This window comes from Chelmon rostratus, chromosome 9 (genome assembly GCF_017976325.1).
Source record: "Chelmon rostratus isolate fCheRos1 chromosome 9, fCheRos1.pri, whole genome shotgun sequence".
In the NCBI taxonomy this organism is placed as follows: domain Eukaryota; kingdom Metazoa; phylum Chordata; class Actinopteri; order Chaetodontiformes; family Chaetodontidae; genus Chelmon; species Chelmon rostratus.
The window spans coordinates 1,949,155-1,965,874 of NC_055666.1; the positions used below are offsets into that span (position 1 = coordinate 1,949,155).

General features: G+C 44.6%; 1 protein-coding gene across 2 annotated transcripts; it reads right to left on the reverse strand.

Moving 5' to 3' along the window:
* Positions 1-212: 212 nt before the first annotated feature.
* pcdh18b (protocadherin 18b) lies at positions 213-9,644 on the reverse strand. 2 transcript variants are annotated; one of them, XM_041944137.1, is made up of 4 exons: positions 7,062-9,644; positions 6,530-6,585; positions 5,983-6,152; positions 213-1,625 (listed from the first exon to the last, which is right to left on the reverse strand). In XM_041944137.1, exons 1-4 carry the CDS (start codon positions 9,561-9,563, stop codon positions 661-663), a joined length of 3,693 nt encoding a protein of 1,230 aa, XP_041800071.1. In that variant the 5' UTR covers positions 9,564-9,644; the 3' UTR covers positions 213-660. The 2 variants fall into 2 exon arrangements, with proteins under 2 accessions (XP_041800071.1, XP_041800070.1); XM_041944136.1 differs by having other exon boundaries at positions 6,530-6,618.
* Positions 9,645-16,720: the final 7,076 nt, after the last annotated feature.

Consider the following 16,720-nt stretch of genomic DNA (forward strand, 5'->3'; position numbering starts at 1 on the left):
GACGTACAGTATTTATTCACTCTCACAAAGTCCATTAAAAACTAGAGAACCTACCTCAAACCACAACAAAACTTGAATTCAAACCACAGACACCTGAAAAATGTTTGTGTATTGTTATTTTTATTTGTGTACTGTCCACTTCCCCACAATAATCCACAAACACAAATTTCCATTAATTAATTAATATGTTTATGTATACATATCATAGTGACAAATAAAAAAAGAATCACAATACAAAAGACAATTTAAATATGTAGAATGTCGATCGCATGTCAAAGTCTTGATTCAACGTTTTGTACTCAACATGCATTCAAAATATAAAAATAGACTTCTGATTAAGTTTATATACACTTTTTTTTTATAAATATAAGTATACAAATGTATTTTTAAAATACAAAGATAAATACAGTCACATAGTGTACATTGTGTACCAAACCAGCAATTACAAACAATTTTTTGGATATTTAGCATTCACAAAACACAATTATTACATTAAAAATGCAACTTTAACGACAATTGCAGGTCTCGTTTTTTGTCTTTGTTTCTTTTTCAGCTTTTTTCTGTCCTTCTTTTGCCGCCCACAGTCCCTTACTTTCATTCTGAACTAAAGGAAGCAGTCAGTGAGTGGCGAATAAATAAAGAGAATAAGACACAGGAAGTTTAGCTCTGCCGGACATCCTGTAAGAGTTTGTTGATCTCAGCCACCAGCTCGCTGGCGTCCACCAGCTCATGCCGGCTGTCGCTGCGTTTGCCCTGAAGGTGGCTGAGCACTGAGTCGAAATCGTCCTCCTCGTAGTTTTCTGGGATCTCCTCCATGGCTGGCAACCACTTGGAGGAGGGTCCGGGGAGAGGAACTGGCACCGGCACCGGGGCCGGGGCCGGGGAAGGATGCACCAGAGTGGGGCTGACCAGTGCCGTGAGCAGGGGGCTGCTGTGGGGTTTGGGGGCATGGCCGCTGTTCTGGGGGCTGTTTTTGGGTACCTGCGAGCCCTTGTGGCCGCTATTCTGGGAGCTGAGCTTGGTGCTGGGTTTCAGGGTGTGGTAGCTGCCACCCTGGTGGTGGCCAGATGGGCCGATGCTACTTCCCGGGTTCTGGAAGTGGGTGTTGGCGGCCCAGGCGGCCACACCCTGCTGGTGGACGGAGGGGTTGGACTTGCCGGGAAGATGGCCCCTCCGGCGATCTAATGATCCAGTCATGGGAACGCCCACCCCGCTCAGGCTAGTCCCCTTCTGGTTCTCATTGACTTGGATGTACGAGTCCAGACCCTGGGGTAACAACCGCTGGAACACACTGCTCATCTCTGACAGCAACGACGTGGTCCCACACAGGTCTTCATCTCTAGCCTCGCCCTCACCATCTCCTCCACCCTCCTCCTCTCCGCCCTCCTCACCACCCAGGTCCTTGCCAAAAGTGGAGAAGCTCTGGTTCCGGGCAGGACCAGTATCAGTGCAGGGCTGCGGGGTCTTTTCCTGAGAGAGGTCGGTGGCTTGGCGGGCTTCTTCACCAGGGATGTAGAGGTTGCTGCGGTAGTCAGAGGAGGAGGAGGCTGGGGAGGCCAGCGGGGGCATCCAGCACTGATCCGAGTGACCCAGGACACGACACTCCTCTGTGCAGAGCCTCATAGCTGGAAAGAACAAAAGAAACACTCATGAGCAATCAGTCACATGCAGTCACTATAGTCAGAAATTAATAACCCAGACATTTAATTACACTGATGTAATACAGAGAAAAGCACACAATCCTCACAGTTGAGAAGGTGGAACAAGAGAATGCTGTTTTTTCTTTTTTTTTGTTGCAGATCACACTGAAAGAGATCCCATTATTTTATGTGTATGTGCTTTTTTTTCCATGTTTTAACAAAACCAAAGCGATGTAAAGATGATTCCTCTTAGTTGGGTCTCTTTCCATCCAGCTAATATTTGTCTGCCTCTCCTCCGGTGTTTTTGCTGCACTCTCTCTGGAAACACAGTGGAAATCTGCAATAATTAGTCTGAAAGGCTCTCTGCAGGAGCACTGCCTGCTACAGTACCTTCCAATGGATTTACCACAGAGAGACAATTCAGCAAGGCCGATCAATGCCTATTACCCATTCAAAATAACTCCTCCTCTAAAAGCCCTGCATTTTTCCCTTTCAAGTCCTTCTTTTCAATATTAAATCTTCAAACAGAAAATCTCTGAAGAATAAATTAGACAAATCAAATATGCCAACTTAAAGCCTTCATTAAAGGAGTGCAGCACTGTTCAGTCGTGCTATTGAGGGACTTCATTATTCCCTCATTAACATGAAAGGAACATTTATAATACATCAGAAAAGTGCATTTGAGTGCACAGGAAGGCATAAAAAACAGTGCGGGGGCAGCGGCAGATTGGGTGCCCTGCTGATGAAAGGGCAAAAATAAAAGATTTAACCCAAATGATTTGTGTACAAAAATGAAACACATTGGGCGAACATTAACTGAAAGCCTTCCTGTCTGACTGTAAGGTCAATTCATCCGACTTACTGAATGATAATTTATTGGCAGAAAATCAGACCAGTTTTATTCAGAGCTCTAGACTACATGGCTCGCTGCCGACAATCTGTTTGTTTACTTGAGAGCTTTTCTTTTATCAAATTTTATCAGGAAACAAATTCTACTTTTATCCCTGATAAGAAGCAGCTGGAGGGTGCTGTTATCCACTAAGCAGAGTGTTGGCAGTGAGATTTAGACTAGACTGAGGACTACAATGTGAGCACATACTCAAAGGGACATTCCAGTGATTAAATATTGCAGTTCCACAGAGTCTGAGTGTTTGTGGGCAAGAGATTAAAACAAGAATGTTGCTGTATGGGGTTCAGACCCAAAATCATTACTCCTGCACTACCAATAAAGCAACTAGATAGCATCTTTCCTTCAACACTTATGGCCTGGCAAATGCCCACATCTTTCAAACTTCAAGCACTCAATTTGTGACCCAGGCTTTAAGTTAAAATCTGTCTGCACTGTGTGCCTTCCATGGCCCCTGCCTGGATGTGACAGGCATTTATTATGCAAAAAGAATGGGGTCATGCTCGATGGTGAGAGTATTTTTAACCAGCTTCATCATACGCAAACTGTTATGAGTGGTCTGACCTTCTGTTCATCAGTGTCCGACTGGAAGCGGGGGGAAATACATTGCTGGTTCTGTCTAAAGTGAAGAAAAATGCCTGCCTATAAAGTTCCCTAAATAGCATTTTCCAAACATTTTCACCGATCCAGACAGTACTTATCAACCTTTACTATAGCATGGGCTGAAGCACAGGTTGTAGTTTAGATCTCTGTATAGGCATGATGGTACCACATCCGACAATGTCACGCCGACAGCAGGGCTCCAGGACATTACTGCTCCCCGCTGTTATTCGCCAAGACACAACTTTCTTTTTAACTTTAAGATTACTTTCACAGATTGTCAATTTCACATTACTGTTTGTGTGTCAATAAAAAAAATTAAAAAATGAGAAACAACTTTCGTGAACTTTAGAGGTAGGTGTATGAACTTTGGACAGAACCAAGCTTCCGGTCTTCATGCTAAGCTAGGCTAACCTCATCCAGACTCCACATCTGTACCTAACACACAGACATGAGAGTGCTGTTGATCTTCTCTTCTCACTTTCAGAGAGAAAGCAAATAAGTGTATTTCACAATCATCATACTGCTTCTTTTAAAAATCAAGAACATAATAAGGAGCACAGAATAGTCATGAATGTCTTTTAATGCTGCCGTTTTAGAGAATTTAATGTTTTCTAATAGTGCTCTAAGCATTTGAGTATGAGTTCTTGTGATGCTTCAAGCATGAAGGTACATTTCCCCTTAATATACTGAATAAAATCCTCTGCATCTAGATGCTCTACAACAAACAGTTTCTACCTCATCGCCTCAGCAACGCTGCCATACGCAGCCATAATGACAGGGCACTGACTAAACGCTGCCCGAAATCATCCATGCTGCAGTGGACATGGGGGTGGGAGGCAGGGCGAACATACAGAAGGAGAAAGGTGAGCTTTGAGATGTAATTATGCTCTTCAGGGCTTAATCATGAGTGCATCTTGGTGCTCGCTCCATAGCAACTATTTGTCACATGGCAATTAAATTCCTCCTTTTCATCAGAGGAGCACTAGTATTTCAGTTTGGACAGCTGAAAGCTTGAAGGTGGGAAAAAGGGGAATGAATAACGAGCAGAGCTCCTCCACAAAGCTATGAAGGAAGGGAGGGAGCAAGTGAGGGTGGGAGGTGTTGGTGATGAGATTGTCTGCCCGTCTGGGTCGACTTTAATTGGGATGTAGCTAAAATGCAGTGTCAAGTGACGGCTGTGTGGGAAGCTGGCTGGAAAGAAGTGGGAGCTCTGGAAGGAGAGAGATTGCGTGATAAAGGAAGCGGCAGCAGCTTGCAACCTGCGTGACGTTAGCTCAGACAGGCTGAGAGGCAGAGGAACTTTAGAGTATGAGACTGAGTGTTTCAAACTGCCAGGTATTTGATGCTGGGTGGATCGAATATTCCAAAGTCAGTACGGTCAATCAATGTTCAACAAGTGTTCAAAGCTCTTCCTTGTTAACTCAATTGTGGAGAGGAGGGAAACTTCATGCAGTGTGACAGCAGGGAGAAGAGATGGGTGGCTGTAAAGCAAGATCAGCTGAGCTATCTAGAGAGATAGAGAGAGATATCTCAAGAACTTAGTGACAGTAAAGTGAAACTGGTTGAGTACATACAGTATCATTCACAAACCTAACAGGCCAATGCACATGCAGCCACATGTAATGCAGAACAAAGAAGGCAGAGTGGGGTATGGCACTTTCTCAACCTGATGTGGCTGGTTTCTGGGTCACAAAATTCATGATCCCAGCTATAGACCTGTCACTGAGTCTGAGTATGAAGGCATGCCTCAAGTAATTAGAAAGAAAAGAAAATCTCAATGAAAGATTGATTCAGAATTTTTTCAAGTCTGTCTTAACACAATATATATTTTGCATATAGGGACTTTGAGTTGTTGGTCATCAGCCCTGAAATGATCACTTTCTAGCTTGACTCCACTGTAAGTGATGAGGGACGAAATCCACAGTCTTCATTCTGTGCAAAATACATTATTAAATTCAGCTGTAGCAAATGTGTGCTACTAAGTAAGAGTTTCAAGAAGCTAGATAGCCACTTGATTTGGGTAACTCAGCCTGCTGAAGTTTGTATTAGCCTTACCTGAGCCTTGGAATGCATTTCTGCACAGAATGAGGACTGTGGTTTTGTTGCCCAGCACTTACATTGGAATTGTACTCGAAAGGGATCACTTCAGACCCATGTACAGGTAGGAAGAATGACTGCAACAACCAATAACTCTTTCATCATGCAAATAGCACTTGGGTGTTGCATTAAAATCCTTTAAGATTTAGGATTCAGAACTATTTATTTGATGGCTTTATTAAAAACAAATTGAGCACATCAACATGTCAGTCTAAGAAACCTGCCACAATCAGTGCTGACCAGGTGACATTTAGATGGGTTTGCTACCCCTTGGTTGAGAAACTCTGGTTTGGCCCATTTGTGCCATATTTTCAGATGCAACGTAGAAGGTATGGGACAGTGTTGGAGCAGAGTTGATGATCTGTGCTTCAGGACCATGCATGGACATGGATGGAACAAATAATTACACTGGCATTTGTCACTATTTTTTTTTGTTTTGACATAAAGTAATCCATTACTTAACTATTTGACAAAGGATTTGGGGGCAGATTGGATCAGTAATTTAAATGACAAATGACTATCAGCCCCATTTTCCTGTATACCCTGTACATTTTCATATATATATATATATACACATATATATATATATATATATATATATATATATATATATACACACACACACACACACAGTGCACTTTGTCTTCAGAACTAGATGCTTGGGAGAAAAGACGGGAATGATGGGATATAAAGAGAGGGTTATGAGGTGTGGTAGATGGGGGGCCAGGGGTGTACCTGCATGCGTTCTGTGCTGGCCATCAGGGGAATATATCTCAGTAAAGCCCTCACCAAGGAGCCTATCCATGGGTGACTCCCTGCCAGGCTCGTAGTCGCTGTCTCCTGCTTCACTGTCTCCACGGCCGCTGTCCTTGAGACTGAATTTATCCATCTCATTCAGGGCATATCTGTACGGAAGGACAGACAAATATTTGATTCATTTCCCATAGAAGACTGGCTAATCATTGACAATAATATTATCAAATTGTTAAGGGAAAGCCATGCAACTGATGGATAATAAGGTGCACAGAGAGGCAGAAAGTGCTCTGCAGAAGAGGTTTTGCATAAAATTATGCAAATGAAAATTATTGAGCACACAGTTTGACTCTAAACCAAAAAGCTACTGGATATGGATATAACGAACTATGTGAAAGTGCTGACAAGAGACTAAATCAAGTGGAAATATTTTACCCATGATATTACAAAGGTGCACAAAAGAACGTCCCTTAATTTTGACCTTACTTCTGCCAGTGCCACACAAAAAAGGCTTTAAACACATCATTACCTGTAGCTCCTGGTGTATTTGTTGCCTCTGAAGCTTGGTCGTGGCTGGTACTGGCCCTGATGGAGCATGGACAGAAGCTGTGAAACTTGCTACAATCCCAAGAGAAACAAAAAAGACAAAAAAGAAAGAAAAAAGAAAAATAAAAGGAAAAAATGAAGAGGGGAAAATGAATGGAGTCAAACAAGCAAGGCCACAAGACAATGTTGGGTGGGGGGGTGTGGGGAAGGGGTAGGGGTGGGGGTGGCATGACTTTGTGACTTGGTCCTGAATGTGATGGTCAACAAAAACATGACACGAAGGGCTGAAGGTAACAGAATATGGGAGCGAGGGATAAATTCAGAACACATACTTGATTTAAGACAAAAAACGTGCACAGTATGTGACTTTGCACAGAAATATTACACACGGTTAGTCTTTTGGTTTTAACAGACGCTTTAGGTTGTATGTTTATAGTACTTTTAGCAGAAACAGCAGTCATGACAGAGCACCTTTTGAAAAAATAAACTAAAAGCATGAACTCTCATTGACTTACCTCTACAGGAGGTGTAGCGTGAGCCAGCTCCAGGGCAAAGTTCTCCGGCACATGATTGGAGGAGATGGTGACCAGGCTGTTGAGGGATTGGCGGCTGTGATGGCTCTGCCTGCTCCCCAGTGTGCCCCTCTCAGGTGTAGGTGAGGCTGAGGGGGAGCGTGGGTGGGCTCGGACAGGCAGGGTCCCATTGACGGTCGGCACCAGGGTGATGTCTGCCTTGTGGATCTGCCTGGCGGGCTTCTTGGGGTGGTTCTGGTAGCTGTTCTCCGCCACTCTGCAGTTGTAGTTGTGTCTGGGGTCTTTCTTCTCGCGGCTGCAGCGGGCAGTGGCAAACATTACCATGACGATCAGCAGCAAAGCACAAACGGCGCCCAGAGAGATGATGACGATAAGGGAGAGATCCAATGGGGCCTGGCTGGAGCCAGTGGGGTAGAGAGGGGGGAGGATGTCCATCGTCTCCTGCAGAGAAAGTCTGAGGACGGCTCCTGTGGACAACCGACTGGTGCCCCTGTCCTGCACTTCCACCCTGATCTCCATCACATCCCGTGGAGCCTGCTCCAGGCTGGTGTTAGTTCTGAGCTCACATCGCCGAGCGTCCATCACAAACAGCCCATCCTCATTGCCACCAACAATAGCACAGCTCACCTCTCCGTTGGCGCCGGCGTCGCGGTCTGTGACTTTAAGTGCTGTGATCAGCTGACCTGGTGATGCGTACTTCCACACCGGCAGCTCAGCCGTGTGATTCTGGAGGGAGGGGGAGTGGATGATGGGCGGGTTGTCATTTTCATCCAAAACAGTCAGCAGGACGGTGGTGTTAGTTGATAGCGCAGGGTTTCCCCCATCGCGTGCCTGAATGGTGAAGGCAATCCGACTGACATCTTCATGGTCAAAGCTTCGTAAGGCATAGATGGCACCATTAGAAGGATCAATAGTGACATAGGTGGAGATGGGGCTCCCCTGGACCAGAGCATCTATGATGGTGTAGGTGACTTGGCCATTGGTGCCCAGATCTGGATCCGAGGCAACAACAGTCATCAGGTAAGCTCCAGGAGAATTGTTCTCTGATTTAAAGACCTCGTAGCGGCTCTTCTCAAAACACGGAGGATTGTCATTTTCATCCAGCACTTGAACGGTGAAGTGTTTGATGGTGGAGAGGCTGGGGGAACCCCTGTCCTCAGCTATGACCGTCAGACTGTACTCCGACCTCTTCTCCCTGTCCAGTGAGACGTTGGTGAGGATCATGTAGTTCTTCTCGTGGGTCTTCTGGAGTCTGAAGTGGCCATGGCCATGCAGCCTGCACACCACCTCACCATTGAGCCCAGCGTCGCTGTCGTCAACACGCACCAGAGCTATGAAGGTGTCCACAGGGGCGCCCTCTGAAATATAGGCCACTTCCTCTTTCCCAGGCGTCATCAGGTTGATGTTTATCTCAGGCTTGTTGTCATTCACATCCTCCACTTTTACCACAATTTTGCAAAGTCCAGGAATAGAATTAGGGCCTAAATCCTGAGCCTGAACATCCAGCTCATAGGAAGCAGTGGTTTCATAGTCCACCTTTTTAATAAGAGTAATGTGGCCATTTTCTGGGTTTATCTTAAATGTTTCCAAGATCTTTGGAGAAACGTGGCTGCTGAAAGAGTAGACTATTTTCCCATTAGTGCCCTCGTCTGGATCTGTGGCGTTTAAATCAATGATTAAAGTCCCAAGGGGGGAGTTTTCCAGCAAATTGATGATATAAGCCTGCTCATCAAAGGCTGGGCTGTTGTCGTTCGAGTCAGAGATGCTGATCTTGAGCAAAGTAGAGCCAGACTTGGAGGGTGCACCATTATCTGAGGCCGTGAGTTGCAGCTGGTAGCTGGACTGCACCTCCCGGTCTAACTCCCTCATCACCACCAGCTCTGCGTACTTGGCCCCATCCGTCCTGGTCCTGATGTCGATCTTGAAGAAGTTATTGGGTGTCAGGGAGTATGTGTGGAGGGAGTTCTCCCCGACGTCCGCATCCACGGCGCCGTCCAGGGGGATGCGCGTCCCCACGGATGCGCTTTCGGAGATCTCAATGGGAACGATGGCGCGGGAGAAGTGCGGGGAGTTGTCGTTAATGTCCAACACTTCCACCTCCACATGGAACAGCTGCAGGTACTCCGTCGGGAGTGTGACCACGTCGAATTCAATCGAGCAGTTCAAGTTTTTCTCGCAAAGCTTCTCACGATCGATTTTGGTGCCAATGCTGATCTCGCCGTCCTCCTCCCGGACAGACAGGAACGACGTACTCCCCCGTTGCATAGCGCGGAACCGAAAGGTCAGGGAACTCGGTAGTTTGGATAAAACCCCTGCTACATCCTCCTTTAACCGTGCAATAACAGTGCCCACTTTCTGCTCCTCGTAAACTTTATATTTCAAAGTCTTACCGGTGGCACCGTGCATCAGCGCGGCCAAAAGCAGTAGTTTGAGTAGTGCCGAAGAGAATATATTTCCTTTGGTTTGGATCATTTTCGCCCCCATCTTCTGCGTGCACACTGTGGCCAGTACTTCCACAGAGGGGAAAAAAACTGGGGGAAAAAGGAGAATGTCTTCTCAGACGTCTGGCATGTTAAGTCCTCGGCTGCTGCTCACTCTCCGCAAAGAACTCCGCAAAATAGATTAAAAAAAATAAATAAATGAATAAATATATAAGTAAACTTTCCTTCTTCTCGAAAAGAACAGCACACAAACGCAAACTGCGGCGCTCTCTTTGTAGACAGATCTGTTGCATGTATCGACATATGCCTAATGTGTGTGTGCGCGCTAGTGAATGAGTGAGAGTGAATGTCTGGGCGAAGAAAAGGCGCAGCTTTCTCACAGTCTGTGCACGAGAGTGAGTGAGCGAGAGAGCGAGAGCGCGAGAGAGAGAGCGAGAGAGGGAGGGGGAAGTGTGTATGTGTGTGTGTGAGAGAGAGCGCGCTGTGCGCCGTGCGCTCTGCTCTGTCGACGCTCCAGCCTCTCTCTCTCTGCCCGCCCCGCACCCAAACCGCGTATCACCCCCGCCTCCCCCTCTTCCATTCCCTCACCCCCTCTTCTCCTAAATCATCGGAACGGCCTCCCGAAGCAACACAGGAGGGGCTGTTGGTAGTGGCCCCGTCTCTCTCCCCCACCTTTCTCCCCAAACGCCGAGGACACCCCAGTAAAAGAAGTGTGCCACAACAATGGGCCCGAGGAGGAATTATTCTGGCCTCAGCCACTTTCAAGACAACCACACACTGCGGCAGACTTACATTGTTGCAGTTCACAAATGGGGTCTTTTGTCATGTGTGCGTAAAACGCGAAGTTGTTCCTCACAGAATAGTAATTCCAAGAGGAAGGAAACATGCCCATCAGGCAGCGGTGGTAATGTGACGGGAGGGGGGCAGACTTAAAAGTCAAAATCACATCAAATATTTCGCTGTCATCTCGCCAGTGTTTTTTGTTTGTTTGTTTGTTTGTTTTTTGTGATAGCCAGAATAAAACTCATAGCTATGTTACATAATTTTAGCATCTCACTACCCTCATATTTCCATACTTTTCTTTCTGGGGCTTATGACAGCTTATATCATCTGTCTGCTCTTTGTGCTTTCTGCAATAATGCACAAAATGTCTCTCCATCAGTTCTTTCTTATTAAACCTGTCTGCCTGACCCAGAATCTGGAGACCTGTCACGCCTGAAGCCAAACATGCCCTGAAACCAACAACCAGTCAAATATTCCTGCATTATGAACACAAGAGCTGTTTGTGACACCCAAGATAGACAAATCTCAAGTTTACACAACTTTATAATAGCACATGGCTCATAAATGATGATTTGGCCAAAGCTGGCCAAATGTTTAGAAATGTTACTGAGATTCTAGTCTTAGGATATCTCCTCCTCCTCCTCCTCCTCCTGCTCTTGCTGTATAGTAATGTTTTTGTGGAGGCCTACAACTCCTGACACAACCAAATTACCATCCTGCAAACTCAAAGAGTCACTCAGAGAGCAAACAACTGGGCAAGCAGTGCTTTATGAGGGGAGCTCCAGGCCATCTGGCCAAGGCCTCAGACAACCCAAACCTACAATTACCGTCTATGCAGACCCTGCCGCCCCCCAGCCAAGTAACGCCAAATGAGAATTAGCCCCACTCAGATAAAATCTCCTCCTCATATTTGCTGTGGTAAAAGTCTTCTTAACCAGTCTTGTATGGGTTTACTATTCAGTAGTAATGAGAGGCAATCGGTGCTCTTTGGATTGCCTTTATTTGAATGTGTCATAGCTGCTGATATGTTTCAGAGGAGCAAGAAAGGGCATAAAGATCAAAGAGGCTGATAAGCCTTTTTATGGCATGTATTAATCCATTCTCCACTCGTAAAATGGGCAGAAGTTCACATCACAGCATAAATTTCTATAGTACATCCTCATCAGTGTGCCACAGACTTCAATAAGCCAGCAGAAGCCCAATTTGAAGGTTCCCTAGATTCCATTTTCCCCTAATCATTCTGAAAGTAATGAGTTACACTGCACAGATTTATGTTCTCAATAAGTTTCATTTGGAGTGAGAATCATATCTGAATACTGGCGCACTGATTGGTTTCAACAGAGCAAATTATCTGGGGCCGGCATCTTTGAGAGGTTGCGTCTCTGTGATGGATTTTATCTGCTTTTTAAAGTCCTATGCGTGACCCGTGGGAACAGGCTCTCTGCACCGCCATCTGTCTCTGAGCAAACACATGGACATCAGCTCCAGAGCTCATATACACTCTGCTGATGCTGAGTGACTCAACAAGGGCAAAGTGTCAATTCAGTCCACGCCATAAAGACGCTCATTTCATGTTTTTATGACTGACTGCGGACAGTTAGTGTTGTTAGTTTACCACGTCCATCGCTTGTGGTGATTCTGTGACCGGGGTGACCACTCTGAAAGTCTCTATAATGTTCTTATTAAAGCTCCTGTGTGTGGTGTTTATATTCTGATGACCATAATATTGCTTTAACCATGTAACTGGAGTTTCTGATACTGTTAATAAAATGATGAAGTATGACACTCTCTATCTTTGCCTATGATGCACAAAATTCTTTGTGACACAATTGGCAATAAATCCCAATCCACCTGTTTGACACAACAATTTACAGTCATTAGATGTTTAAAATGAACTGGGATACCTGTCATGTCTTTAACTTTATATCAGTTAATCAGTGCTAAAGTCCCTGCACCAAAAGCTGAACTCCTTTCATGCATTAACTTAAAGCTTCCAAATTAATTTAGAAGATTTTTGCATGCAGCAAGATCAAATATGGACATATCCACTACAGTTTATGGTACCGTAAAAATGTAATGTTGCCTGATTGAACTAAATCTGTATGTATTTTGTATCATTTAACACTTGTAAGTGGTCATGTCATAGTCCTAGCATTACGCACGGTGCTGAGCGCTCCCCATGCGCAGTAACAACACTGTGGGGTCTCTCACAGGAGCAGACATGGTACCTCTGGCATGTCTGCAATAGAATAAACCACAGATGAAAGAGTCCCATAACATATAACAAAGTTAGCCAAGGGCTGTTGCCCCTGCACATATAGTATGAGAACCCCCCTGTTGAGGAGCTGACGGTGCCATAATGGCATTATTGGAGTCAGGAACGCACTCAAATCACATTTCCTCTACAAAAGAAAAAAAAAAAGAAGCTTGACACGTTGTACAGATTTCAGCCAAGATGTTTCTTTAATCCCAACAGAGCCACTGCTGCAGAGCTGCAGAGGCCTTCAACCTAATGCACATACAGTCAGTCTTATCATTACTAAATTTATTGATTTGATTTTAAGACTAAAGACTAGCAAACGCTCCGTCAGCTGATGGTGATCATAATGATCTGCATTCAGAACGAACCATGTTGAACTGTGAGTCGTCTTTAGAGAGAAGGCAGAAGGGCCTCTGCGTTATTTGGAGGGAGAATGACTGGGTGGATGTTGGGGTGGATGCAGAGATTCTGCCCTTGGGGACCATAAAATTACTCAAAGGAGTTTGGAGGGGAGTGTGGGGGGTGCAGGGTGAGGGGTTCAGCAACTTTGTCATTGAAATGAAGCAGGAGATCCCAATGACAAAGGCTGCATAGCAGGTGGAGAGAGGGCAACGCGGGGCAGCCCTCCCAAACCATCCTCCCTCCCCCAGAGAATCAGCATGCTCACCAGAAGGATGGGGGTGGAGGCTGGGAGCCGAGGTGGGGTTTGTGTCATGTGTGCACTTTTTAGAACATGGGAATATTCGTATGCATCCCCCCATTTCCATTCCTCTGTCTAATTTTTTTTCTTCCCAATTCAGATATTATGACAGGAAAGCGTTAAAGTGAGCCTACATGAATCGAGCAAATATGAGAAAATAAGAGAAAAAAGTAGCAAGAACAAAGATAGCAGTGTTAACAGACGTCCTATAATATTCAGTAACAGCCTAGTTAAAAGCAATACTTATAAATTAATTTGGATTCATGTATGTAGTCAGCATCTCTCTGTCTTCATCAGGCAGAAGGGGGAGTCTCGACGTGCGTCCGGGGGGGCTTGTGAGGATTGTAAAGGCACGCGAGCATCTGCCACCACCTCATTACCATGCTGTTAGCTCACACGAGACAGAAGGGATTTGGGTTCAAAGACAGGGGAGTCAGGATGTTCTCCTCCACCCACCAAGCCTGGCCAGAGATGACACATCATAAAGATCGAATTGAAATGCGAAACGTCACCGGCTGAAGATGGGTTCAAGTGTTTGCAACAGTGTAAAGTGTGACTCAGTCTAAATTAAAGCTGTTATAAAAAAAAATAAGAGCATCTCCATTGGCCCTTGCAGGCCCCCAAAGCTTCAATATAGGGTAGTGTGTATGTGGACAGCCAAACACTGCACTGGAACCTGGCAGCAGAGGTCTGCTCCCAGTCAGCCACTGGAGCCTTAGCGAGGTCCAACACTGACGTTGGATGTTAAGTCCTAGCTGGTGTTCCGGTTCATCCCAAAGGGGTTGCGTGGTGTTGAGGTCAGGGCTCTGTGCATCCCAGTCAAGTTCTTCCACAGCAAACAAGAAAAGCCATTTCTTTATGGAACTGGCTTTGTGCACAAGAGCAGTGTGGTGAAGAACACTGTTGTCTAAAATATCATTGGATGCTTCAGCATTAACATTAGCTTCATCTGAACTAAGGCACTGAGGCCAAACCAGGAAAAAGAAGACCCAGATCCAATTTACCTGGATAGTGTATGTACATACTTTGGGCCATGTGGTGTATGTAGTCCATCATGTCACCATTTAACCATGTCATTTTACAAGAAAAACAAATCAGAATATAACTTTATACAACAACTCACCACATATTAGATTATATTATTAGTATTTTTGGAAATCCTTAAGCAAACACAAATTTCTTTGGTATAAATCTCTGTACAGGGACAATGCTACTCAACCTAAGACTAAAGCATACTTTCACTGGCCTCTTTTGGCCGTTCACCAAGAAATAGTTCCAGCGTGTTACTCTCCTTAGTTTGTCATTTGTCAATTTTTCTGTTTGTGAACAGATAATCAACATAATCTGTGAGCATTATAGGTTTTGATAGCCGCATGTTTTAAACTTGAGCAGAGCCAGGGTAGCTGTTTCCCCTTACCTCCAGTCTTCATGCTAAGTTTAGATAATCATGTCCCAGATCTGCTGAGACACGAGATTGGTGTTTGTCTTCTTATCTCACTCAGAAAGAACCTAAATAAGCATATTTAAGTGTTGAGCTGTTCCTTTAAGGGAACATCCCCCCTCCCTGGCCGCCTTACAAAGTTGAGTCTCTTCAATATGTGATGTTCACTGTATTACAGGAGGGGTTTTTATGTGATGAAATTTTGCAAGTTTTACTTTTTCGCTGCATCCTCAGCCTGCATTGTTTACCTCTGCAGCAGATAGTGATTTTCTACATTTCTGAAGTGTTGTTCCTTCTCAGAGGACAAGCGGTTCTTTGTTAAGTCCTGACAGTGAAGAGAAGATGTTGCAAAATTACACAAAGAGAAAGATGACAGGGAGTATGGTGACAGATATACAACCGCGCAAGCTGCAAATCCAGGGTAATTGTTAAACTTTGGTGGATATAGTTGCGCTTTGATTAGAGAGATGTCACGTTCTGGTGTCAGTGCCTCAGAATCAAACTCCATTGTTGTTGTGCAGAAGCCGGCTCAGCCTGATATCATGTTGTCTTCATTTTCAGGTATCCACAGGAACAGCAACAACACAAACACACTTCTGTTCATGTACATTTGGATTGGGTCTGTTTTTCGTGGTTTGGTCTCAGTCCTTCAGGCCTAATCAAGGGAAATCCAAATGTGGCAGCAGGCAATGATATTTTAGACAACTGTGGACTTCCAACTTTATGTCAACAGTTTGTGTTTGGCCTTTATGTTTCAGCAGTTCGCCAGCACACTGAGAAATGGGCTGCTTGGATCCACCTAGATCTTAGACACCCTGACACACAGACCAGGATGGAACCCTGCCTGGACCTAATGAGTCTCTGCTGTTGTGCAAAGAGCTATCATATTTGATACCTTCAGAATTATGGCAAAGGTATTTTGTAATTTGAAATTTGATTTGTCTACACCTAAACCTAAACTTTACACAAGTTTAATTCATTTATTTAAATCTTGAATTCAACTATTGACATCAAATATTTCTTCATTTTCAAAAAGCTCTGGTAATTTGTACAATCTGGCTACATTTGACCAAGTAGGAGAGAGACAGAAAAGTATTAGCAGTACAAAGAAGTGTTTGTCAACAGGCAAAAATGCAATGCAATGCATATCTATAAATCTTAGGAGACGAGAAAAACAACATAATTTTCATGTGTGCTCCTAAATGTTAGAGTACAGCCGTCTGTGTATTGTTAGAATAAATACTGCAGGCTTGTGTCACATGAAAAAAGGAAACACAGACAGAGAGATGGGTTCTTCGTGTAAATTCAGTATAAGTTGTAATTACTGCATTGTTTACATCACAAGAGGGAGTGTTCATGCTGAGCTGTTCTGATGCTGTAAAGCCTGTTAGCCTTTCTCTGCAGCAGAAAAGCTTGTTTGCTCTCCTCTTGTCTCTGATCAGCTCTGATTGTCTTTGCTGGGATTGCCAGCCCATGCCAAAGCCCCCGCTTCTACCTGGGCTGCAGTCTTGTTAACTGCCCCCCAGGACTTCATTCACATTTGGAGGCATTGAAGGAGCTCCTTGACTTGGTAATGGGGTTTTCAAGCTACATACAAGGCCCTTGTCTTGTTAGGTATGTGTTGTGCGCCACCACCATTTACCTTGTTGAATTTGTCCAAGGTTTGAAAAGAAGCTTTTAGATGTCCTGTTTCACTTTGAAGAGCAGCTATCACAAAGAAAGCACACGGTGTAAAAAGGTCTCTGAATGTGCAGGGATGATTTGCCTTGAAAAGAAAAAGAAAATACTCCTCATTTCTATAGACTTAAAAAGACTTAAAGAAAGATGTGTTTGTAGCCTCAGCTCAGATGTTGCAGATTTTAAACTAGGCTCAGGTTGAAGTTTCACTACTCATGAAGTATTCATGAGCTTCAAAAATCAGGAATATCTTGTCGATACTCTCTGCAAGCTGCAAGTTGTCATCGACCCCGCTCTGCAAATTAGAGCAGCGCTGACAAACACCACAAAGGTATCCAT